General features: G+C 41.6%; 1 protein-coding gene and 1 long non-coding RNA gene across 5 annotated transcripts in view; one reads left to right on the forward strand and one right to left on the reverse strand.

The window, feature by feature from the left end:
• The window catches only part of Iqgap2 (IQ motif containing GTPase activating protein 2), a 272,297-nt gene that overhangs the window by 150,367 nt on the left and 94,620 nt on the right, over positions 1-27,310 (forward strand). The window contains exons 4-10 of the mRNA XM_040728871.1: positions 1,090-1,167; positions 5,041-5,117; positions 14,314-14,381; positions 15,218-15,331; positions 16,786-16,964; positions 18,884-18,971; positions 23,287-23,450. Of these exons, the coding sequence (XP_040584805.1) occupies positions 1,090-1,167; positions 5,041-5,117; positions 14,314-14,381; positions 15,218-15,331; positions 16,786-16,964; positions 18,884-18,971; positions 23,287-23,450 (768 nt within the window). The remainder of the gene's footprint in view (positions 1-1,089; positions 1,168-5,040; positions 5,118-14,313; positions 14,382-15,217; positions 15,332-16,785; positions 16,965-18,883; positions 18,972-23,286; positions 23,451-27,310) is intronic.
• LOC110339333 lies at positions 18,871-23,315 on the reverse strand. 4 transcript variants are annotated; one of them, XR_005869844.1, is made up of 4 exons: positions 23,199-23,315; positions 22,694-22,783; positions 22,004-22,563; positions 18,871-21,015 (listed from the first exon to the last, which is right to left on the reverse strand). It is a non-coding gene; the product is annotated as an uncharacterized LOC110339333 (long non-coding RNA). The 4 variants fall into 4 exon arrangements; XR_005869845.1 differs by having other exon boundaries at positions 22,004-22,095; positions 22,442-22,783; XR_005869843.1 differs by having other exon boundaries at positions 18,871-19,983; positions 20,897-21,015; positions 22,004-22,783.

Genomic DNA, 27,310 nt, shown 5'->3' on the forward strand with positions numbered 1-27,310 from the left:
TTACATGAAGTATTTGAAACACATTGTGCAACCACAAATAGTACTCTTACTAAACAACCAGTCTTGTTGAATGTAAATATCTATCATTGGGTGTTAATTATATGATGAAACTTGCTATAGTTATTTTTTTACATATTTATTTCAAACTAATGTGTAATAGATAATATTCTATTATGCACTGAATGAAAAACAGAAGACATCTTGAGGCTCTTTGTGGCTCATTACTTGATATAACTCATGAAGTGGCAGTCTGATTGGGACTTGTGTACTGTAAAGAAGAAATGAGAGACACACAGAAAGATTGTTAGTTAGTACATAGAAAAAGATCAAATGGCATTTATGCTGAATATTTCCTTCTGTAGAAGACTAGGATCAATATTAAAACATGAGAAATGCACACTGAAATTAGCTCTGAATTATAGAACGGTTTGTGCTTTTGTCTTTGTATCTTCCAGGGTTCCTGTAAAGAAAGAGAGACATCCATGCAGGGGCAGCAGAAGCATTAGCTTTCTTAAAAAATTCTGTTTCGAGCTGGAACATGGCAGTACAATGCCTGTAATTCTAGCACTCAGGAAGGAGGCAGAAGTGCCACAAGTTCAAGGCCAGCCTGGGCTACATGTCAAGTTTCAGGCCCACCAGAGCAACATAGTAAGACCTAGTCTCAAAGAAAAGACAAAGACAAAGATAATAATAATTATAATTTAAAATAAAATCCCATCTAGTTTACCTCAAATTGCTAGACTTCTCAGTCATAATTACTAAGTTCTTGACACCATGCGAGCATGAACTTGTGCATACATGTTTCACAAAACATCCTGGGGTAGACATTACGTGGTGTTTGAAATTCAAGTTCAAAATTACCTTGAAATGTGTGAGCTGTAGACTAGCATAACCCATCACAGACCGCTAAGGGGTTCTTGATGTACTGTCTAGTCTATCTGTTGTGTCTGGATTTGTTGTATGTGAGCATCAGTGACTGTTCTTGTAGATGCACAATAGAATAGCATTCTGGTAATGAAATATATATTGCAGATGACTCTTCTTGTTGTGTGACCCCATGTTCCTTTTCTCTTTCTCCTGTCATGTTAGAAATCTGGCCTTCATTTTCGACACACAGATAACACCGTACAATGGTTAAGAGCTATGGAGGCCATCGGACTGCCCAAGGTAAGCTTTTGCATAGCAGATGCTAAATGGGGAAGACAAAACAAATCATGCACAAACACTTTGCTATGAAAACTGACTGGCCGCCTGAGACATGTCTTTGCAGACTTGAGCACGTGGGAAGGCCTGCACAAAGATACATGTGGCAAAAATTCACAATGAAGGAATGACAGGGAAGACAGATGAAAGTGTGTCTAAATTAAACCGGGTTAGAACTGGCTTTAGCTGATCACTGATTTAAGATAGTCAGCTTCTCCCTGTGCATTACTGTACATTATTGTAATTTGAATTTTTTAGCCATTTTATGCATCTGTGTGCACATGCACACAGACGCCAGGGTATGTGGTCAAAGGACCACCTTCAGGAGTTCTTTCTCGATTTCCACCCCGTTGAAGTGAGGCATCTCTTGTCTTCACTGCATATTCCAGGCTAGCTGGCTGGTGAATTTCCAGACAATTCTCCTATCTCCACTTCCCATCTCACTGTCAGAGTGCTAGAATTACAGATGTATTCCACTTCATCTGGCTTCTTATGTGGTTTCTGGGGATCAAACTTCGGTCATCTGGCTTGCATAGCTAGTATTTTTTTTAACCTGCTGAGCCATCTCTCTGGCCCATATATTTATTTTTCTAATTATTATTGTAAATCATGGTATCACTTTAAATTTGAAAGGTTAGAGGCTTATAGCTGTTACTCCTAAAATAGATCGACCAAATAAAATTCAATCAGTAAGCATTCAGCACTTGGTAAATTTAAAGAGAAGAAATAGATACATGGGGGAAATGAGGAAATTACATCTGATGAAAATCATAGGACTCCTTTTATTTCAAAAGGATTACAGAGTCATGGGAACTTTCAAAAATAGTATGTCTCTGTGTATCCATCACTTAGCTTCCCTCAGTACTGACATTTTTTTATGACTGTAGTACAATGCTAGATAGAAGTTCGAGTGTTTTATGTAGGGTATTTTCTTTTTCTTTTTTTATGACAGGGTCTCTGTGTAGCTAAGGCTGCCTTGGAATTCCCTTTATAGCCTAGACTGGCCTCAAACTTGTGGACTCCTCCTGCCCCAGCTTCTGAATAGTGGATGATCAACATGAGCCACCCCCAGCTGCTATTGGAGTGTGAATATAAACTAGAACACTGGCTTTATCCAGCGTTTCTTCAATGCATTTGTTTGCACAAGCGCGGGTGCATTGTTCTGAGCAGTTGCATGCCATGAATGGATCTGCGTGCCCCCTGCTGCTATCCAGACACAGTCACCACAGGGAAATGGGCTTTTATCTTACATCCCTCCCCCAGGTTGTCCCTGGCAATCACTAAATGTTCTACATCATTGCCATTTTTTTGTCAGTCTGAGATTGGAGTATTATTGGAATCATATGGTGAGCAGCCTCTTGGGGTTGGCTTTTTTCACTTAAGTTTCCCATCCTTGAGACCTATCCCATTTTCATCTGTGTCAAGCCCTCAGTCCTTCATGTTGCATGGTACATATAGCTACTTTAAAGAAGTGATTTATAAGATGTCATCTTGAAGACAAGGGACAAAGGTATAAGCTAACTTACAAATACCCGTGTTATTATTTTACTACTAAGCCAGGTTTGCTGTTGAAAATGTTAACTATGTCGGCTGGGAATGTAGTGTAGTGGTAAAGCACTTGTGTACTATGTGAAGCCCTAGCTTCAAAAAACACTTCTCAAAAACACGCCCGCAGCAGGGGCTAGAGAGATGGTTCAGCAGCCGGGATGGCTGGCTGCTTTCAGAGGACCACCGTTCAGTTCTCAGCACCCCACGGTAGCATAGTCTCATCATCTTTTTACTCATGCCTGTTTTAACTCAGTCTCGTTGTTTTCAAAATTATCAAAACTTAATTCAATCTACTGTCCTCAATCAGTAGAATTCTAGTGTCCCCCAAGACATTAAATGTGGCTCCCTTCTGAATACTAGTTGCCACATAAAATCAATTAATTTTGATTTACAAAGTGCTAAGTGAGGGCGTTGGGTCAGGAAAAAAAAAAAGATTAATAAGAGAGAACTTCAGATAGAATTTTCTTGATGGAAAAAAAATCTGATTAGGACAGTCTCATGGTGTCTCATGGTGTGTGAAAGATGTGATTGCACCTTTCCAAGTCATTTTAACGTTGACTTTCACCACGATGTCTTGGCAGATGATGTTACAAGGGCAGGACACTAACAGTGCCCTGAGCTGACTTTTTGAGAACTGCCAGGAATCCCTTCGTTTATGAATATTAAATGTTTGGTCCATGCTTAGCTTCACTGAAATACTAGAGATCGGGAGTTACGTGCAGTGGTCTGATGAACTATACCCCCTCCTTGGTGCAGGAAGGCATTTCCATATGGATTTCCCAGGAGAACTATCAATGGAGAAGGTTCTTGAGTGAGGGAAGGGGGCCGAGGCCGACAGTACAGTGAGGTGTGAGGCAAAAGCCATAGTTGTTAGAGCTTCAAACCCAAACTCAGTTTTCTGTACTGAAGCCCTCGCCTGGCTGACACCTTGACAGCAAATGTGTTATGAGACAGCCGGAAAGAGCCTTGAGACTTCCCAGGCTGCACGTTTCTTTAAGCATAGCACAATGCTACAGTGCATTGTTAGCTTGAGAAGCACTCTTGTCTCTGTTTTTTCCGATGTCCAGTGGAAAAATCGCACTTGAGTGTCCAAGTACTACCATGTGGTACATGCCCTAATTTTAGTTTTAATGTCAACTTGTATAAAATATTTACTGAAAGCAAGTGATGATGATGGGCTTATCTTAGTATTAGACAATTTGAGCCCAATTATTCATTGTTTTTCAAGCTCAGAAATCAAGTTCGGTACCTGTCTCTCAAGTCTGTTTCTTATCAGGCTTTAGCTTCAACTTAGGAGAAACCAGTGTGGATGTGGATGAAAAAGCCTTGTACAAACCGTCCGGGCTGGTAATCCTGTATCTAGGTGGTCGCCGGGGAGGGTCAGATGCTCTGAAAGTGAAGATGCAGGATGCTCACTGCAGTGACAAATAAATGTTTACCCATGGGGATGGTTAGGCTGTGGTTCAGAAATATAAAAGAATTGTTAATCTTTGTCAGAAATTATATGTGTATAAAATAATCAAAGGGATGGAAAATATTCAGCTTCTAGAAAGTCCTTTCAACAGGCTTATGCTGTTTACATGCTGGTTTTCACATATGCATAAAGTTTTTTTTTAAATCCTGTGTGTGTGTGTGTGTGTGTGTGTGTATTATGTATGTAAGAAGCAAGCACATACCAGGATGCTGATAGTAACAGTCTGAAAGATGGGGTAGAGGTGTTTTTTCTTCAGACTTTATGTACTGTCAAGCAGAAAAAAAATCTGAATATATGTACATGAATTATATATACCTGTCCCAAGTTTTTAACACTGTAACGAAGTAGTCATAAGAAGGTCTCCTTCGCCGGGCGGTGGTGGCGCACGCCTTTAATCCCAGCACTCGGGAGGCAGAGGCAGGTGGATTTCTGTGAGTTCGAGACCAGCCTGGACTACCAAGCGAGTTCCAGGACAGCCTCCAAAGCCACAGAGAAACCCTGTCTCGAAAAAACCAAAAAAAAAAAAAAAAAAAAGATCTCCTCCTCGGGCTCATAAATCCCTTTAGAGATCACAGGAGTGAGCGTACCGGTGGCTTCTAGAAACCACTGCGAGGTTGGCCACTAGGGGGCGTGCCACCCACCAGGTGAGGGCTTATACACTAGGATTGCTCTGTAGAGCTATGTGAAGCAACCAGCAAGCGATTCCTCTATGTTTAAATAGAAAACCAGCAAGGATAATCAGGGTCTGGTTGTCTGGGGAGTCGATACCTCAAGAAGTAAAGCATAGTAAGCACATTGTCACTTTTGTTTTCCAGATATTTTATCCAGAAACAACAGATGTCTACGATCGGAAAAACATACCAAGGATGATATATTGCATTCATGCACTAAGGTGGGAAAAATGCAAACAGATTTAAGCTTCAGTTTCCATTTAAAAGATGTGAAGTGATTTTAATCTCAAGAACTTTAAAAGTTAGTTTTGAATTTGTTGGTACAGAATTTAAAATAATCACTGCATAAAGCTACCATTGAACTTGAAAACACTCCTGAAGTTTTTAATATTATTAAAAATATAAACAAAAAGGAATTAAAGACCTAAGTAAAGTAAGGAGAGAATTAAAATTGAAACCTTGAAGGACTAACAGTAATGTTCTGTGGATGTATGCAGATATCACATGTCAGTGAACAGATCCCATAGTTGTTATTGCTCTAATGACTCATTAAATTATTGGTTATTCAGTTCGTACCATCAGTAAGAAAATATAACACAAACATGATTTCTTTCAACTTTCCGCTCAACAGAATTTACACTCTAAGACTAAAGAAACACAGAAGTTGTCTTTAAATTTGATCAAGATATGCTTAATGTTTTAAAGAAATGTTTTGATAATTTTTGAAATCTTGAAACTCTGCTAATTCACAGATGTTTTTTGGATGGGTCTGGGAAAACTGGGAAATTTCAGATGGCAGTGAGAGCCATTGTGAAAACCCAGCTGTGGCTGTTGTCTCGCGCACTCAGGTGAAGCTTGGGAGATTTCATGTGTAATGAAGTTTTAAATTCCATTACAACATCTGCCTTGTGTTTATATCACTGGAAGTCATTTTCCTGGCAGAACCCTCTGTCTTGGGGTTTATATTAACTTCTTCCTGGCTTTTCTTTTTCTTCTGCAAAGGAAAAAAGTCTTTATAATAATTCATTACAAAGCCAGTCTCCTAGAGAAGACTTTGATTATGTCGTAGGATTCAACCCCTAGCCCACCACAAAGCCAGCTTTCTTTTTCCTTTTTGAGCTGGCTTTGGACTATGACAGATGGTGAGATACAGGCCAAATGGCAGGCTCCTTGCTTTTCCTTTTTTCTTTCATGCTTACTTGTTTCAGTGCGTGCGTGCGTGTGTGCGTGTGTGTGTCTGTGTGTGTGTGTGTGTGTGTGTGTGTGTACACACATGTGCCTTTAGGTTTGACCCTAGCCAAACTTGTCTGGAATCTGATGTGGGGCTAACAGCCAAGCACCCCTGAGTTCCTGCCCTTGCTGTCTTCTCCCTGCCGGCCTCTTACCTTTTCTGTCTAGTACCGGATCCCAGCCTTACTGCCTGTCACTCATGACCTCTTTCTCAGCTTAGTTTAGCATTTTCTAACTTGGTCTAATTGAGAGAGACTTGACTTCTTGGTGGGTGGCCTCCTATTTTTCCAAGGAAATAGCTATCCTTTTTTTTCCTATTAAAAAAAAGTGTAATATTCTCATTGTGAGGGGAAAGAAAAGTGGAAAACGTAGAAGAATATTACAAGAAAAGCTAAACCAGCCACTAATCCAAATCACACAAAAACCACTGTTACTATTTTGGTGACTTTGGACTTGAAATCTATATGGAGTTGTTTTTCTTTTGTGGCTTCTTTTGGAATGTTCTAAAGCCTCTGCGACAAAAAGAAACACATTCAGGAAGCCCAGCTGAGTTATTACACCTTTTTAAAAAATGTCTGGAGGCTGTCTTATGCACAGAAAAACACTGTGTGTGTTGTCTGATGCTCTGTTTATAAAGACATAACAAGTGACATCCAGCAACTGTTAAATGTTTAAACTGTTGTAAAATTGAATATGTTGAAATGATTTGAGCCATAATGTGACTGTGAAAACAATGTGATTTCCTTCATATACCTTCAGAGCAGATGAAATGTCCAAGGTTATGCGCGCCCAGCTGAAACCTGCTGGGAAAGATCCAGAGCAGTTTTGCTCTTGCTTTTATTATTTAGACACTAATGTGGCCTGCCCTAGCATAAGTAACACCTACCCTGGGGCAACATGATTTTTAATGTCACCAGAAATAAAAGGGCACCCCTTTAAGTCTAGTTCTTGACCTGTTCCTTGTTGAACATGGCCTTACTTTGGGTTCTTGTCTCAAGATAAGTCAAAATCTGCCCACTAGCATCAAGTTAAGCTTTACTTGTTTCCATAAGTCAGCACTGTTTTCATTTCTAGGTCTGTGGCTTTCAGGTAGATTATTCTTTACTGTCTATCCCTCCCCATTACCTCACGGTAACTCGTTCCCTAAGTGTCATTTGACAGGTGTTGTACAACACATTGTCCTGTCCAGGTGATGCATTAGCTTGGCCTGTTAATGTTATTAGAAGCATATGTATGCCTTTTTCATTTTCTTCTTAAAATTATAGCTGGAATTTCTAGAGGTTTCCATCTCCTAGGAGACAAGGGAGGGGCAACTCAATGCTCTTCAGGCTGTTGCTAATTTATACCTCAGATCAGGTTCCTAGGTCCCCTCTGCTTGACCGTTCAGTGCTCTCCATTTTGGGGTCCCCTTTCCTCCTGGTTATTTCTGTCATGGCCTGTGCTCTACAGTCCTTCCTTACCTTGGGATACTTCCTTTGCTTTGAGAAGACTTCTTGGCTAATTCAAAGTTCCTGGTCTTTATTATTTTCTCTAGTATGTAGTTTAAAAACAAGAACTTACCTATGTTTCACAAGGAGATAAAGAACAAAGTGCCTATGTTTTAATAACCCCCCTTTGAAAAAGCAAAACAAAGAATTGTTCACGGAATACTTACCTCTAACAACTTCCCTTTTGTACAGTGTGGTTGCACTCTGTTGATCATTTTGAACTCCTGGCATTTTAAGACCGAACCAAGGTGAATATTTTCCTTTTTGTTCATAGCATGTTCTCTCTGGATCACTCAGACTGGACTTGAACTCACAATCCTCCTACCTCAGTCTCTTAAGTACTGGGATTACATGTGTGGACCACCCTGCCTGTCTAATGCCTTCTGCATGGAATAGATTGAATTTGGTTAGTCAGAGCTCTGCCTTTCCCTTGTGGCACCCTGTAGCCTCGTCTGCCCCTTTGCCCTTGTAGAACCACTCTTGGCATGCTTTGAAAAATCCTTGTATTATGGACATAATCAGATGTTCTTGTTCTGTTCTCATTATTACTGCTTTAAGATTTGGAATCAACTACTGTTCAAGGAATCCCTTCAAAGTCACTTATTACAGCTGATTATTTTAGTTTAGTATTATAAGGGTATGGGATGCTGCTTTTCTTACTGTGTCCTTCATTGGGTCATTAAAATTCTGCTGCAAGCTAGAAACCTGAGGGTCTCCCCTGAGTGTAAGCAGTATTGCACATGATCAAGATTCTGTAGTTGTGTTTGGCTGTCTAGTTTTCAAATGTGGTACCAATGTATAAATGGCATACAGAAAACCTTGTATTTGTGAGGAAGGCAGTGGCAGACACACTTCTGGTTGACCAGTTGTTCCAAATTTCCTGACTGCTTTGTAGAAGGCTTCTATCTCCAGTTCTCCCTCAGTGGTTACCTGACCCACCAATGGAGATGGTAGACATATTGCCCAGGCATTAATGTATAACCCTCATTGACTTAACACTCCCTTCTCTTAGAGTCTTCTTTCTCCCAAAGAAACTGAATTACTGAATGTTCCTCTCAGTTACCAGAATGATTGTAATTCTTGTAGTGCACATTTGGGTTTACAAGTAAGCTCTCTAGAGATCATTGGCCTAAAAGATAGAGTCTAATCCTTGGGTCTTGGGAGGGATCGATGAAGATGGCAATATTGGAGATTAAGATGAGAAAAGCATTTGCTTCTCCCTTAGTTTTTAAGATCCTCCTTGTTCAAAATTCTTCACTTGGTCTGAATGACCTGCTCCCCTTGTCCCCCCATCTGAATTACTATATGGCTTTGACTGTCTCACAGAAAGCTAAACTCTTTGGGTCTGCGAACCATCTCCTGAAATCTATCACAGAAAGATTCCCCACTGGCTGCTGGCTAAAGTCCCTTGGGGTGTTTTTAACTTTTCAGGAAGTTTACCTGACCTAATTTGAATATGGAAAGACTGCCTCTGGATTCCTTTGCTTTGAACTAAAATGTAAAAACCAGCACTCAGAAGGTAGAAGCAGGCAGATCTCTGTGACTTTGATGCCAGCCTGGTTTACATTATGCGTGGTACAGCCCTACATGAGCCGGTTGCTATGAGATGATGCAGAAACTCAGAAGTGGACTCAGGTCCATCCTGCCTTTTAGGTTGGCATTTCATCACCACAGAATCCTTAGTGTATTTATTAAAACTAATAATAATTTTAAAAGCTAATAGTATTTTTCCATTTTCACTTCCTAGATTTCAGCTGATATTATTTGTACAACTAGTACCTTATGGACTAGTGAGAGTTAGTTACCTCTAAGTCACCCCTCCATTGCAGGCCTGCTTCAGCAATACAAGTGTGGTCTACCTTTTCCTGGGATAAGAGGCTTCCTACTCTACACAGAGTGCTTTCTTAGACACTGGGCAGTGCTGGTAACATGAACACCCAGGCTTCCTCTGGAGAGCTCCTGAAATGCTATGCTAGATGTTAGTCAGTAAAAGGTGCATAGTAAGTTCAGTGTGGAAAGCCAGCTGCACAGAATTTGTTATGTTCAAATGATTTGTTTTTATCTAATTAAGTCTCAATTGCCTATGAATGTCAGGTATGAGATGGCCTCCCTGGACTTTACATGCTTGGTAAAGAGCACTTTTCAATGGATGGTTCTTTTCAGCATGAGGATGATGGATAAATACAGCTTCTTCCAGATAGGCATTTATCCCTTGTACTCATCTGCTGGGAAGCGTCTGTCACCCAGACATTGAGTAGAAAATTCCCACCCTAGAAGAAGTGATCTTTTTAAGACTAACATGAAATCTCAGTGCCATTGATGATACATGTTGAATGTCAAAGCTAAATAGAATATATTTAATTCTTTGGAAATGAAGTTTGAGAGGCCATATGCAAGTGAGTTTTCTACCCAGTCCATCATACCACTATAAGAAATTCAGATTTACATTTAAAAGCAGACTTTCCCAATCAGCAAGCTCATTTCCCAGCACCACCTTGTGGTGACTCGTAGTTAATCAGGATATTTGTTCCCCGTCAAATTTCTGTTACCATTACCCTGCCCAGAGGCTGGCAATAGCACCTACTTTCTTTATCGTGAGTGTGAAAATCACCACATTCCTTTAGCAAAACCTTTTAGTTCATATTGTAACAAAGCTGTCTTTGTTGTTGTTGTTGTTTGTGAGACAAGGACCGGCTGTGGTGCCTACCTTGGTCTCACTTGTGGGGACTTGCAGTCCTTGGCTCCTGAATAGTTGGGACTATTGATGTGTGTGTGCCACTGCGCCCAGCTAAGGCTGTTTGTGGCAGCCAAACCAGCTTTGTTTTTAAGAAAAGCATAATATGCAGAGGATACATTCTATCGGTAACAATTATATGAATGAATGAACAAGAATATAATGTAAAACTAGCTGCTTTCAGGTCATTAACTTTTTCATAACTGATGTAAAATTAATAAAATAGTAATTTAAAATTTTGTCTTTACCTTGAGAAGTTAATAATGTAAATGATTAAATGTGATCACATCTTCCCCCTCCAACTGCCTCCGTATTCTCCCTAACAAGTTCCACTCCCAACTTTGCATTCTTTTGTCATTGTTTTGTTTTGTGTGGGGTTTTTTGTTGTTGTTGTTACTGTTGTTTTATAACCCACTAAGTCCAGTCAGTGCTGCCCATATGTGCATGGGTGTGCAACTATCCACTGGAACATGGGAAGCCCACCAGTGACTACATCATTAAAACCAAAACAAACAAGATTCCCTCCTATCAACACCGCCACCACTGCTCAGGGAAGGATGAGGAGATGGAATGTAAGAGCCAGAGAATGGGGAGGGAGCTGTAAAATGCCGTTTTCTGTCAGGACATGGCTGTGGCACTCATACTTTCACAGCTGCTAGCATCACTTGCACACAGAAAAAAGACCTTTGAGGTGAAATCAGAAGAGTCACCCACTTGCCAGAAATGCAAACAGCTCCTCTCCCAAAAGCAAGTAGATGTGACAGGATTGAGAAACAAAATGGGAACAGGCCACACATGGCAGGGCTGGTGGCATCACTGGCTTGGCTCTAATCAGATAGACAGATGCAGAGGTTCAGAGCGAGGAGGGATCAACTTGAACAGGCCAAGCCTCTGACTGTGTTCCAGAGGATCGAATACAGGTACTGATGGCAGAAGGGCATTCAACACCCAAGTCAGCTAACGGCTAGGACAGGGACAGAGAGACACAGATCATGGTGGCACACACCTGTAATCCAAGCACTTGGGAGACTAAATCTGAAGGATTATGAGTTGAAGACCAACCTGTGTCATGTTGGAAGAGCCTATCTATCTCAAAACAGCCACCAACAAGAAAGGCAGGACGGTATCAGTGAGAGGAGACACTAATACCCACCTGTGCTGGTTCCCCTTCTCCCACAGAATCCCTGATGCCATAGTCCACAGACGCAAATACTGGTATAAGGCCTGTACTGATTGGTTTTGTGTTAATTTGGCACATGCTAGAGTCATCAGAGAGGAAGGATCCTCAGTTGAGGAAATGCCTCTGTGAGACCCAGCTGTAGGGCATTTTCTCAGGAGGACCCAGCCCATGGTAGGAGGTGCCATCCCTTGGGTTCTATAAGAAGGTGGGATGAGCCAGCCATGGGAGGGAGCCAGTAAGTAGCTCCCCTCCATGGCCTCTGCATCAGCTCCTGCCTCCAAGATCCTGCCATGTTTGAGTTCCTGCCCTGACTTCCTTTGGTGATGAACAGCAAAGCTGAAGTGTCAGTCAAATAAGCCCTTTCCTCCCCATCTTGATTTTTGGTCATGGTGTTCCTTCATAACAATAGAAACCCTAACTAAGATAAGCCCCAAATCAAAAGATGCCAGATATTTTAAGGAAAAATGACTGTGAAGAAAACATTAGATTTGACAGAGTACCAACATCAATGAAACAAATGAGTATATATAAACAACTGAAGATTCACTCAATTTATGTAATTCCAGAAATTATTTATTGGGCACTAAACATAACAGAACCAAGGGGAAAATTAAGAAAGGAAAATTTGATATAGATGAAATTAAAATAGAGATTAATAGGGGCTAGAGAGATGGCTCAGAGGTTAAGAGCACTGGCTGCTCTTCCAGAGGTCCTAAGTTCAATTCCCAGCAACCACATGGTGGCTCACAGCCATCTGTAATGAGAGCTGGTGCCCTCTTCTTGCCTGCAGGGACACATGGAGACAGAACACAGTATGCGGAATAAATAAAATCTTTTTAAAAATTAATAAAATGCATTATCTAAACCATTAAGGTAAAATAAAGGCACAGAATTAAAATTAAAATTCCAGACCATCTTAGCACTGTGTAAGTAGAGACATTAAGGGTTAGGGTTACTAATTAACTTGGGTTTGGGTGTGAAGATGTGGCTTTAAAATTACATTAAACTAACTGTTAATGTGGGGATATGCCTTAAAGAGATGGCACTCTATATTCTTGGGATAGACATAAAATATCAGATTGCATGATAGTCTATGGGCATCTCCTATTTATGTTTTCCTGTCCTATCTTCCCATCTTTTCTCACTAGTTTTCTTTGGGAGGTCTAACTTGAACTTGTAGAGGGAGATGGGAGACAGAAACCGGTGATCTGAATGAAACTGAAGGGGCAACCATGTCTGAGCATGTCTTAACACCCCTTGTTCTCAGACCTTCATCTGGGTCTGTAGGTAGCCTGGCTGTACCCACCTGGGTAGGTGGTGACTTTCTTTTTTTTTAAATAAATTTTATTTAAACTAAAAACAGTCTTATTTTACATACCAATCCCAGTTCTCTCTCCCTCCCATCCTCCCATGCTCCCCACCAACCCCCTATCCCATCCCAGTCCACTCCCCAGGAAGGGTGAGGCCTCCCATGGGGGAATCACCAAAGTCTGTGTGGTGACTTTCTTTATAACATTTTAGCCATCAAGCTTTCATTTTTAGCTGTTATATAAGTAATTGGTTCATGGAAATTAAAAATCAAAGAAATCAATTTCAGTGCAAGCTCTTACATTAACTAATCATATATTTAAGAACTGAGAAAACTTCATCTTGAATTTCTTACTTGAAATTTAATTAGATTTTACAAACTTCTGAGATCCATCTAACATCAACATTGGGGGTACTCATATTAAAATGTTCAAGTCATCAAGACCACTCTCAGATCATTACCCATGTATATTATTATTTAATTTCTTATGTCTGATTAAAGTTTCATGGATCTTTAATCTACCAAATGAATAAGAAAGTGATCCCAGGCCTTTTTTAGGTGATTCCCTGAGGTGACCTTGGGTTTGGAGAGGTTGGTAGAAACGTGCAAACTGACTGTGACTAGAATTGAGTAGAGGAATCACATAGTCACGTCTCTGATAGAATTTAGCTGCTAGCTCTCTAGACCTTTTGTCAGGTTATGAGTAGATTGATGGGTGTCATCTTTAATTGCCTAAAAGATTTATTTTTAAACATTTGCAATGTCGTATCTCTCTTCTGCTGAGTACCGTGTGCATGCCAAACTGGGCTTTATAATATCATACCACAGTTTTACTGCTCTAATGGTTCAGAAATAGGAAACAAATATTTAAATGAATATAAAAAATTCCAAGCTAAACTGCCCTTTCAGCCAAATGAGAATCAGCTAAGGAACAGCCATAGAAATTGTGTGTATTACCTACTGTTTCACATTAGCTGTCTTTTATTTTTTAATTTTAACCTTTATTTTAATTTTATGTACGTGAGTGTTTTGTCTCCGTATGTCTGGACCACATGCATGTAGTGCCTCTGGAGGCCAGAAGAGGTCATCGTACCCCTTAAGATGGGAATTACAGGTTGTAAGCTGCCAAGTGGATGCTGGGAACTGAACCCCTGCAGGAGCAGCCAGGGCTCTTATCCACTGAACTATCTCTCCAGCCTACTAGCTGTGTTTTTATTCTCCTAATACACGGATGATGGAGGGGTGTTGATCCCAGGGAAATACGCCACCCACCCACCAGCTGCAGAACAACAATATTTTGGCCACTGCCTGAAGTTCTGGTCTTGCCCACCTGGGACTGACTGTGGTACCCGGGGAGGAACTTTAGGCTTTGTGAGCTCTCCTGGGTCGTTCTCGGCTGAAAGTATTCTTTAGTTGTATGTACTCTGTAGAGCTTAGAATAAAAAAGGTGCTGATGGCTTTGTGTTTTGTCTTTCAGTTTGTATCTGTTTAAACTGGGGATTGCACCTCAGATCCAGGATTTGCTGGGAAAAGTGGACTTCACAGGTACTCCTCTTTGCCTTTGTCTCCTCTGCAATCTAGTGACTAAGAAAACATGCAGGCGCCTTCTTCTTCCCATTGATGTTATTTGTTCCCTCTCTTCCTTCTCCACCTTCCTAATGTTGCAACTCATACATTCATCCTCATGTTGTGGTGACCCCAACCATAAAATTATTTCATTGATACTCCATAATTTAATGTTGCTACTGTTATAAATCATAATGTAAATATTTGATTTGATATGTGACCCCTGTGAGAGAGTCGTTCAACTCCCCAAAGGGGTCTTGACCCACTGATTGAGAATCAAGGCTCTGTACCAACAAGGGGAAACCTGCCATCTTGATTTCCTTCCTGGGCTGTGACAAAATACCCCAACAATAGTGACCCAAGGGAAAGGGCTTATTTTGGCTGGCATTACAAGGTTCAGTCTACCATGGTGGTGATGTCAGGGCATCAGAAGTGTGAAGAAGCTGGCAGAGAAGAGATCCATGAATGCATACTGCTGCCCAGTTCCCTTTCTCCATTTATACAGTTCAGAATCCTTGTCAGGATGGTGAGCCCATCTTCCCACCACAGCTAAGGTCACCAAGAGCATTTCCTACAGGCAGATGCCCATCTCTCAGATGACTCCAGAGTCCACCAGACTGACAACAAACACTAACCACCAAACTGACCTATTTTATTGCTTGTGCCTACCTGGATCCCCTCCCCCATATTCGTGGAGGGAAAGACTCAAGCAGATTGTTGGGAAATGGCTCTACCTTCGAAGAGTCTCTTTCCCACCTTCACCTTTGGTGGCTTCCTTTGATTTTTTTTTTGTTTGTTTTCTGTTGTCCTTTCAGAGGAGGAAATCAGTAATATGAGGAAAGAACTGGAGAAGTACGGGATCCAGATGCCAGCCTTCAGCAAAATAGGTGGCATTCTGGCCAACGAACTGTCTGTGGACGAAGCCGCATGTAAGTTGGCCTGGTATCTGTGTTTGTTATTGACCTGCAACTTACCCATATGCATTTGCTGATTATAATGGCGTAAGACAGGATACTTAAGAATGCTTTCCGAATCCTAAAGGTTTTGCTTTTGTTTGGGGAGGGATTGTTGTTGATGATGAGGATGAGAATGATGATGATTCTAGTTTACTCACCCCAAAAATACCAGGTGCAACCAAATAAAGTGAAAAACTTCATGGCTTTATTGTCTTCATAACCAAATCATCCTAAAGTTGGATCATTTAACCCTTTCTCGTCTTATTGCCTCCCAGTTCAGAACAGCCACATCTCTTACTAGGCAGCATCTTCTGAGATCTGCAGTTGGGTTCAAAGGACTCCAGCCTTAGCCCGATCTCCTTTGCAGGCTTAACCTTTGGGGGCAGAATAGGCTTCGTCTACCCATGCAGTCCCTCCACTTCCTGTCTAATGCCACTTTCCCTGGACAGAGACACCTTGCCCTTCTTGTCCTGCGTCCCCTGACGAGGTTGATGACTGCCACATTTCTTGTAGAAAGTCCAAACAGTTTCAGGAATGCTCGCCCTGTTTGTAGGACACTGTTATCACTGAGAGCCCTGGCATTTTTGTCCTTGCTATTGTAATTATTTGAGGGTGTCTGAATACAGTCAAGTCATTGCTTTTGGGTTTTAAACATGCATCTGTGTGATGTGAATGCAGAGATTTCAGAAAACACATCTTCACAAAACATAGCTCTACTTGCTGTGTCTTTGGTTTTCAGTTGTTATGCTAGGACTCTTTTAATGTTACAAGCTAAATTGTAGAATCTAAGAACCCACTTGTTTAAAACCATGTGGCCCTGAGAAGAAATCAAGGTCTGACTCTGTGCCCTAGTGAATGACATGGCCCATGGTCCCTCTCAGTGCTTGAATGAATAGATAGGGACACAGACACTGTGATCAAGACCAGTAACGGGCAAGCTTCCAGAGAGATCATTGGGTGCTACATGATTTGTTGAAAGTCTCTTCTTTTATTGTGGTGTGTGTGTGTGTGTGTGTGTGTGTGTGTGTGTGTGTGTGTGTAGATAAGCATGTACACGTGAGTACATTGCATGTGTAAGTCAGTTTGTTTCTCGGGAGCTGTCCACCTTGCTTTTAGAGACAGGGTCTTTCACTGGGACCTAATACTAGATAATTTGGCTAGCATAGCTAGCCAATTTAACCCCAGGGATCCACCTGTGTCCATCTCCCCAGTATTGGGATTACAAGTGCATGTCACCGTACCTGGCTTCTTAAATAAATACTGGGAATCAAGAAAGCACTTACCAACTGAGCTCTCTCTCCACACTGGAGGTCCCTTTTTACCTACTGGGAGCTAAATAAGGCAGTATAACTACTTAAGTGTATGGGGTATTAATGTTGTCAGTGTCTTTTGCTAATTTAAAAAGAGTCTCCTTTCTCTTTTTTTAGTACATGCTGCAGTCATAGCCATTAATGAGGCTATTGAAAAGGGAGTGGCTGAGCAGACCATTATAACACTAAGAAACCCAAATGCAGTTTTAACTTTCGTGGATGACAACCTCTCACAGAAGTACCAGAAAGAACTCTGGGAAGCCAAAAAGAAAAAGGAGGAAAATGCAAAATTGAAGGTACTTAGTTAAAGTCTAAGTAACTTATGTTCTAATGGATATGGATATGAGTTACTAACATGAAAAGTATTAATGTTGACTGCAATGATTTTTAAACCAACTGGCTATGGTCTCTCAGTTTGGGTGGGATGGGAAGGTTACACGACCCTAAATTACATAATGTAGTTAGGACTGAACAAGAGGTGTAGACAGAAGCTTCAGAACATCCTTTTTTGATATCATCTTTGGGCTCCATGCCAACTATGAAAATTGTGTGTCTATGAGACGACATTAATAATTCAACAAGGAAATGTTTAGAGAGGAAATTTTTAATGCTTTTCCACATTTTCCCAATACCAAACCTATCTTATTGGAAAGTATCCCCTTCTCCTAAAGAGAAAGCATGTTTCTAGTCCCAACTCTAAACCTACCAGCTTCCTGGATAATCTGTGTTGACACCTTTGTCTATACTGAAACTCCTACTCAACAACTTTTCTCTCATTAATGTTTTGTCCTTTACTGGTAGCATTCAGTGGTCCCCATCCCAGTGCCCCCTCTACCCTGACAGGCTCTGCACACCTGACATATGTAAGTAAGTCTTGGCTGTAACAGCTCTTAGGTAGCGCTAACCTCGTGGAGTCTTCCTCCTCCCTCTTTCTCTTGGGATTCTTCCCAATCTCGCATTGATCTTTTTCTGTTCTTCCTCCATTGAGTCATATGCTTGTTGAGGAATTCAGCTGGAAGCTCTAAGCCAGCCCCTCCCATGTCATCCTCTCTACTCCTGAAGATTTTGCATTCAGTGTCCCTAAGACCTTATGCCTGATTGCAGGAGAATGATTGTTTCCACTTGTCCTTGTCCCACTTGTTCTATGCTCTGTCTCCACAGTTTGAGATGACTGATATTTTGTCTAGAATTTTTAGCACCTCCCCCTCCCGCTCCTAATGAGATTCTGCCTTTTCCTGCCAACTTGAACTCATTCTTTGCCTCCAAGTCCCACACACTGGCCTCCAGGATTTTCACAGGACTCCTGTAGAACCTCCCTCCCAAGTCTGACTCCTGTAGAACCTCCCTCCCAGTTCTCTCTGGTTTCCTATCATTCTCTAGTCTACCCCCTCTCAGAATGTGAGGTGGCAGGATTAGTGTTTAATTCAGAACTGATATTACCTCAACAAAAACTTGTCCTGGTTCTCTTTTCCCTCCTTATGTTAAGTACAGGGCTAGGTGTAATTCCTGTGATTCCAGCACTTAGAAGGCAGAGACAGGCTGATCTCTGTGAGTTCAAAGCCAGTTAACAAAATCAAGTTCCAGACCAGTTAGGGCTACACAATGAAAACCTGTCTCAAAACAAAACAAACAAACTAAATTAAATTAAATACAAGTGTTCAGCTTGGCCTTTGGGATCCTCTACAATGTAACACCACCTTTTACCTAACACAACAAACAAGGCAAGCTGTGTGATTTTTTTTTTAACTAAGCAATGCTGCCTATGGCCCATTGCTTATCCTGGACTTCTCTGTTCCTCCTGCAGACTTTGCTCAGTTGTTACCACAATTTAGACTTTTCTTTCCAATTGAGTTTGACCGTGATCTCTTCTATGCAGATTCATTATTTGTGGTTCCTCATTTATTAGATGGACTCAAATGAAATTTCCAGTATTTCACTGTTCTGCCTCTGTGAAAGTCTCCATATTGAGTGATTCCCTTCTGTTATTTTCATATTAGAAACGTAGCCTGGTTCACAGAATGGCAGGACCTGTTGTTTACCCTTGTAATTCTTCCTGGTTGTGCCTCCCCTAGAGCCCTGCACTAGTAGGTATCCCATAGATGCTCATGTTGGTTACATATGGAAAGGAGCAAGCTCCCTTTATCATTTATTTGCATTTCATGCTTTGGAAACATCAAAATGAAGCTCGGGGATCAGTGAAGATTTTGTTTTGCAGAACAGCTATATTTCAGAGGAAGAGAGAGATGCATATGAGGAGCTGCTGACACAGGCAGAAATCCAGACCAACATCAATACAGTCAATAGTAAGTGATGGATTATGTGTGGGAAATGGATATTTCTATAAGATGTAAGCTTGCTTTGCCTGAATCTCGACAAAATTCCCCTTGTAGCTTGCAAACCTGTCTTAAGAAATAGGAAATCTATCAACACTGCTCGTCATTGTGATGTAACATCTGGCAGTTTCCTGATGGGTCTCCTTCATTGGTACTGTTCCCGGTTCACACACAGCATGTCAAAATGTCTGGAAACTTGTTCTCCCTTGCCTTCTGATTTCATCACAGCTGTGATGTGTCATTTTGGCTCTGTCCCTTGTAGGACTGACACTGACTATTATTATTTAGCAAAATGTTACAACTTAATGACTGTGGTCCCTTGCTCTCGATCGTGTGATGGTGTTGTACTGAAATTGTAAAAGGTATTACATTACTGGTATTTCTGTTCTTTATACATTCACAGGCTTTAATATATAGTTCCAAGAATTTTTTAACAGCTTATATAGCCTTTACCGCAACTGAATGAGACTATTGGCAGGTGAGATGAAGTTTGCATGATAGCAAGTGTGGGTCTGTGCTTCTGAGCCTGTGTGGGGTCACACAGTTCGGCTCCTCTCCACGCCCTGTTCAGCTAAGTGACTGTTCTAGTTTCCCTTCGGTCCTGTGGTAAACACTTTGGCCAAATGCAGCGTGGGGGAGGGAAGGGTTCATTTGACTCAAACAGGTTACAGTCAGTCACTGAGGGAGTCAAAGCTGGAGTCCAGAAGGTCTTAGAAGCAGAACATGGAGAAGTTCTGCTTGCTAGCTCAATTGCAGGCTTATACTCAGGAAGCTTAGCTCACTTTTTCATACAGAACCAACTGTCCCAAGGAAGGGCACTGCCTACAGTGGACTGGGCCATCCTAGATCAATAACGAACAATCAGGACGTACCCATAGACATGCTCACAGTCCAGTCTGGCCTGGGCATTCCCTCACTTGTGAGTCCCTTCTCAGATGACTCTAGGCTGTTTCAAGTTGATAATTAAAACTGATTGAACAGACTGGAAAAAAACCAGAAAACTTAGGCAGTTAAAAATGAACAACTGTAAATTTAGATCCATCAATCATTAGGCTTTTCCTCCATCTAGTAAAACTTATCTTTACTTGAACATCAGAAGAGGCAGTAAGGAATTCTGTTTGATATTGATTCTCTCTAGATTAGTCTACATAGCCTGTATTTCCCCCAAACTCTTAATACATGAAAGACCACTGGACCCATTTAATAGATCACGTGAACTTCTGCTGAATTTAAAATCAGAGTTTCCACCAAGCAGCATTCCTAACACTGCCCTCCCTGTCACTGCCCAGATGTGCTAGGAACATTTCTTATTCCTTCGTACACTCAAAGAAACACACACCTGCAGGTCTAGCTGAGACCTGTTGGAGAAACTAGTCCTGTGGGGATCAAGGATGTCAATGCAGATTAACTCATGTCTGTGTCTGGCAGCTAACATCCAAGCATGAGATTTTACATGAGAGCTTACTACTGATGTGTCTACATCCACACCTTGCAATTTTGGGGTGCACATCCCCGTTCTGTGGAACCTCAAGCATGTGGGTAATGATACACAAAGCTCAGTTTCAGTGTTTTCTTTCTGCTGTTTGTGAAGGCTGAGACTTTCATCATCCTGGACAGAAATGAATTACAGGAAGAAATGAATATTGCCAATGTGACAACATCTGAGCTCAGAGAGCTTTGAGAGGAAATGGTCTCATGCCTTTGAAATACTTAGAATTAAGACAACTTTCTCTTTGTATGTTTAACAAAATTCTCTATAAATACCTGAATACCCAATGACCTAACCTCCTGACCACAGATTTAACTAATTGGCTATACTTTCGTTTCCATTTTCAAGTATGAGGCAATGGGTAATTTGTCCCATGAGCACAAAATGAAATTGATGAGGGTACTACCATGTCTGGTGACTTAGTTCTTCTGGAAGTTTCTTCCCTTCTCTTGGAAAATCTGTAGTCCAATAGAACTGGAAGTGCAATCCATGGTGTGATGATGAGCTATTGGTACACCTTAAAATCTGCAAGTAAAGGACAGGGACGTGAACAGGCTTATCCCAACCTTGAGGGTTACTGTATTAATGCTGGGGCATTTACATTCATAGTAGCCAGTTAGTGACATTGGCAGCAGCTTTGGCGGTTATATCAGGGTCTCTCCCCAGAGACTTAAGTTGTATGTGGACTGCAGTTATGGTATACTCTATCAACACTAGGACAAGGGATTTTTTTTAAATGCAGGGCGCAACAAAAGGAAAAAAGAAGGCCGGGCAGTGGTGGTGCATGCCTTTAATCCCAGCACTCGGGAGGCAGAGGCAGGAGGATCGCTGTGAGTTCGAGGCCAGGGTGGACCGACAGCCTCCAAAACAATACAGAGAAACTCTGTCTCGTAAAAACCAAAAAAAAAAAAAAGAAAATAAATATTTCTGAAAATAAATATTTCTGAAAAACAGGAAAATAGGATTTTTTTAGAATTTAGATTTTATACTATTATATTAATGTTTTTCCTACGTCCATATACATGTGTGCACTACATGGCATGTCTGGTATCCACAGAAGTCAGAAGAAGACAGTAGCTCCCCCGGATCTGGGGTTATGGCTGGTTGTTTGCCCCCATATAAAAACTGGAAACCAAACCCTGGCCCTCTGGAAGAGCAGCAAAGACTTTTAACCACTGAACCATCTCTCCAGACCAAAGGAAAAATAGTTTTAAGGGCACTTTGTGGACATGATTTTTTGGAATATATTTATAAAAATATTTACTATCCAGCCATATATACCAACACAAAAAAAGTTCCCAGGGGTGAAGAAAAATCCTGCCAATGTAATCCCAGGTAATCCCAGAACTATCTGGAAGGCTCTAGAATACTAACAAACAGGACACATCACAATCACTTGTCTTCCTTTTTGGAATTCTTTCCTTTGTCAAATAACTTCTAAGGATTTAAAAAGTAAGTTTGGGCTCTATGGATCTTCTATGTTAAGTGTACTTTTTTTGTTGGGGGGGATTACCTGAAGGATTCCATTACTCATGCTTCCTGCTATTGAGTGTCATTTCTTGGTAGAAAGGTCCAGGGAGGCTCCTTGGGAGATAAATTGTCATCCTGTCAAGAGGGGTTAGAATAATTCTGGCTGTCGTGTGGCCGTGCCATTGGGCACATAGACGAGTGTGTGTCTGTGTGCCATTGGGCACACAGACGAGTGTGTGTCTGTTTTTCCTGGTACCCAGATGCCTTCCTCAGAAGGCAAATCTTACAGGTTCTGTCCAGCTTTCTTTCGACTTGTTGGAGCAGCAGTTGGGTTTCTGTGTTCTGAAAACTCTACCGACTCCATCCTTCCATGCTTGAACCCTTCCCTTGGTCACTGAACGTTACAGCTGATGGAGAGGTTAGGCGTTTAGGGTTGTTTCAGAGAGTAGAACAGCAGAGCCAAGTTCTGCTGTGGGCTTACCATGTGCGGATCCACTGGGAGGGTACAGCATCAGGACAGGGCTTGCTCCTGGTCTTCAGGTAACTTAAAGATTTCCTTGATGAGGCAGTACTAACATACAGAATGCTATGTTCCAACTTTACCTACAAATGAGATTCACGAGATGGGAAATCCTCAGGACACGGAGTAGTTTGAAGGCATCACGGGTGAGGTGGGGGAAAAAAGCCAGTCCTGAAAGAAAAGCTTTTGGGATTCAAAGAGTGGATACAGTACTTGCTGTGAAAGTGTGAAGACTTGAGTTCAAATCCCCAGAGCCCATGAGTAAAAGCTGGATGAAATAGGATGCCTGCAGCCCCAGTGCTCCTATGGTGAGATAAGAGGCAGAAAGATAGGTTAATCTCCAGAAGCTCTTAGGTTAGCTAGCCAGGAATTCACGGCAGCTAACAACAAAAGAGGCACTGTCTCCAACAAGATGGAGAGTGAAGACTGACACCTGAGGTTGTCCTCTGAGTTCCACAAGTGCCCACATACTGGCACACAACACACGTATCACACACACACAAAACAAGGGCTTTTGTGAGGACATCATACTAGCAGGTCCACTAGTGCTGTAGTTCTTTTTGGAGCTAGCTGCAGGCATTTGAACGACTGGAATCACTGAGCAGACTCCACAAGCTAACCCTAACCCTAACCCTAACCCTAACACTAACCCTAACCCTAACCCTAACCCTAACCTCCGCCCATAGCTTTTCAGAAGTTGTGGAAAGTGATGGCTTACATTAGAACCTTGGGAAGGAGCTCTGGCTGGGCGGGTCAACAGAGGGAAGCACACATTCTCACTTCGTGTATACTTCCCTACCCCGCAGGACTGGCTGCCGTGGACGACATCAATGCTGTCCTTCGGGAAGGTGACCCTGAGAACACGCTGCTTGCACTGAAGAAACCAGAAGCCCAGCTGCCAGCCGTGTATCCCTTTGCTGCTGCTATGTACCAGAATGAACTCTTCAACCTGCAGAAACAGAACACCTCGGTGAGGCACAGCTGTGTGTGCATTTATACCATGTCTCTGGGAGAACGGTGACTGGGTGACTGCTGAGAGAAGGGGGGGGACACAGGGACGATGACATGGGATGGGACACTGATGGGCGACCTCTCTAGCTGGCACATAGTTCCAGCCTCAGTGGGCCACTAATGCCATTCCTGGGTTCATTTTCCCCTTAATTCTAGCTTTTAGTCCAGGGGAAATGCTAAGGACACGGGTAGGAAATCAGGAGTAGTGTACACAATACACAGAAGAACGAACTGTCACTATTTTCTCTGTGCATGTGTTTAAGAAACATAGCTCAGAGCTCATACTGATATTGTGGGGACCCAAGGTCTGTTCCAAGCATCCGTGTCAGGCGACTTACAAGTGCCAAGAATTCTAGCTTCAGGGAGACCTAATGCCTTTGGCTTCAAAGGGAAGGGCACTTGCACATGCACATTTACGTACGTACCCACACACGGATACACTCATATATACATATTTAAAAAGAAATTGTGTTTAAAAAAAGTATGTTGAATAATTTTAACTGTATTGAAATACTCTTTAAATCAGCACTTCTAGGAATCTGCAACTAAGAACATTAGCAGCGTGACTTTGATTTTTATAAATTTATGATATGCTAAAGTATTAAACAGTCATTTTCATATAAGTGATATGTCTTAGTTAGGCTTTCTCTTGCTGTGAAGACACCATAACTACAGTGATTCTTATCAAGAAAAACATTTCATTGGGGTGGCTTACATTTTCAGAAGTTTAGTCCATTATTATCATGGCAGGACATAGTGGCATGCAGGCAGACAGTGCTGGCTACATCTTGATCAGAAGGTAACAGGAAGTAGACTGACTCACTGGGCTCGGCTTTAGCATATATGAGACCTCAAAGCTCACCTCCACAGTGATGTGACACACTTCTTCCAACAAGACCACGCCTACTTCAACAAGGCCACACCTCCGAATAGTGCCACTCTCTTTGGGGGGACCACATTATATAACAGGATGTTTACTCGAAGTCTATGAGCTGCAGAGAGGAACAAAATGAAAAGTACTGGAAGTAAGAATGTCATATAGAGAAGAGCTGATGTTGCCATTGTGAGGAGGGTTGTTCAATATGGAGTCCCCTGAAGTGTTTACCAGGTGATCAGAAAGTGTTATTCATGGCACATACATCGCAGAATAATTTCAAGGCTAGATGTTTGCCTGGCTTGCATGAAGCCATGTTCAGTCCCCAGCATCACCCCCTGAAAATAAAAAGTAAAATTGAGAGTTAAATGTAAAAGTAAATTTTAAAACTCCAAGTTCTGAACTGGAGAGAAGGCTTAGTAGTTAAGAGCACCTGCTACTCTTCCAGAGGACCCAGGTTCAATTTCCATCATCCATGGTGTCTCACAGCCTTCTGTAACTCCAGCCCAGGGCATCTGCCTCCCTCTTCTGGCCTTCTCTCACACCAAGCACGCATGTGGTGCACAAGAAAACACGCAAGCCAAACACCCACACATATGAGATACATCAGTAAGTTTCTAATCCTATGTTTTTCCTTTTTCTTTTTTTTTTTTTTTCTTGAGTCAGGATCTCACCATGTAACCTAGGCTGGCCCTGGAGTTAGCTATGTAGACCAAGTTGGCCTTGAACTCACAGAAATCCTTCTTTCTGCCTCTGCTCCCAATGTGCTGGGGAAAGGTGTGCCCTACCAGACCCAGCTTTAATAAATAAAACTTTTTAAAAATTAAAATTTTAAGGAATGATAGAAGAACAGTGACTGGATTTTAAAATTCAGAGCCAGAGTTGTCTATTGATGAAAGGAGGCTAAGAGTATGAGTGACCAGCTCAGAGAACCATGAATGGGAGCTTACAAAATGAAAAATGTTTATAAATGAAAACAGAGTGTGCATGTGTGTGCGTGCATGCATGCGTGTGTGTGTGTGTGTGTGTGTGTGTGTGTGTGTGTGTGTGTGAGCGATAGAGAGAGAGAGAGATTACATGGGTAGTTTCTCAAAAGATTTGCGGGGATGTAGGTAAATATGGAGCTGCTGGCACCTTTGAGAATCTGGTTTTTAAAATTGTGCCGCCTTCTAGACCAATGTGTCTCAAATGCTCATGGTTCTGACCATTGCATTCTAGAAACCAGGCCTGAAGAAGACGAATCAGGAAGCTTAGCCACAGAGATGTTTCTCAGTCTGTTAGACTGGGGGGAAATAATCTAACTGCATGTTAATTATTATTAAGAGAAGATTATTTAATCTGTGGTATTTTTCCTGTGCTAAGAATACTATGCAACCTGCACAAAATATGGTAGAAAGAATAATAAAGCCCTATGAGATAGCTCGGTGGGTACTGGCGGTTTCCACTGAAGACCTGAGTTTGATCCCTGGGACCCACACAGTAGAAGGAGAGAACTGGCTCTCACAGTTTGTTCTCTGATAACTACATCCACACTGTGGTGTGCGTGTGCAGGTGTAGGTGTACGTACACACACACACACACACACACAAAATGAATGAATAAATAAATAAATGTAAAAAATTAATTTAATGAGTAATGATCAGAACAAAAGGTCCACATTAAGTGAAACAAACAAAACCCAGAAGCTAAGACGTATTGGATTCTGGTATATAATATGTTCTTTTTAAATCAGTTAAAATGAATAACACCTCTGTAAAACTATGTGTAGATTAAAAACAAATAAATATAAGCCTGGCAGTGTTGGTGCATACCTTTAATCCCAGTGCTCAGGAAGCAGAGACAGGCGAATCTCTGAGTTTAAAGCCAGCCTGGTCTACAGAGTGAGTTTCACGACACCCAGGACTACACAGAGAAGCCCTGTTTCAAAAAACAAAAATCAAGCAAAAACAACAAAAAAGAAAAACCAACAATGAACAAAAATGACAACAAAAACAAACACATATAGCCTAAAAGGTTAGTGTTACAGGATTTTTGAGAGGGGCAGGGGAGAGAGTGTGCACGCCCTCATGGAAGCCTTAGAATTGGTTAGCCTGCAGCTGGAGCCACAGGCAGTTATGAGCTGCCAGGCATGGATTCTGGGAACTGAACTCTGGAAGAGCAGCAAGAACTCTTAGCTGCTGAGCCATCTCTCCAGCCCTGGGTTGTAGGATTTGTTTGTTTATTCTGGCTTATCAAGATGGCCCTCCCCTTCACACATTTTCTACATAGAAACAATTACTGTGAGGTACATTATTGCTTTCTTACATCATATGTAGGTCCTTTTCTGTGCCCTCTCACTTCTCCTAGATTGGAAATTCAGACACTCAAGCCGCAGCCTAGCGCAGCCGTGGATCAGAGGCACCCGTGCAGCGGCCTGCGCTTTCCTCTCTTGTCCTGTTGTCAGAACCTGCTGCTTGGTATCTGCGCAGTTCCCCGGAAGAGAGAGCGGAAGTGCTTAAACAGGGCTTCCGTCGGCCTGTTGTAGCTTACGTACAGTCTTACACACCTTCGTGTGGTGAATTTATAGTTAATGTGTGTCATTTAGATAAACGCTCTGTGGTTGTCACAGTTTCCTGTTTGCAGTAGAAAACAGAGCGGTGATTAATTACTCTGAAATCAGTTTGGTTTTAAATTTTTCTGTATTTATTTGGGAAGCTATAATACATTTTAATATGATTATGACATTTTGCATACATAATAGTCTAAATACAAGGATTATATCCACTTTTTAAAGGAATAATTTTCAATCTCTTCAATATAATGAATGAACTATCCTTTTTGACATTGATTAAAATGATATAAAATGATCAAATGGAAGAAAGTCTTGAAAGGAGAGGATGCTCTGAAAGCTAACCTGTTTTTACATAACCCAAATAAAATAGATTCATAAATATGCAAATTGGAGG

Source organism: Mesocricetus auratus, unplaced genomic scaffold (assembly GCF_017639785.1).
Source record: "Mesocricetus auratus isolate SY011 unplaced genomic scaffold, BCM_Maur_2.0 Super-Scaffold_100020, whole genome shotgun sequence".
Classification (NCBI taxonomy): domain Eukaryota; kingdom Metazoa; phylum Chordata; class Mammalia; order Rodentia; family Cricetidae; genus Mesocricetus; species Mesocricetus auratus.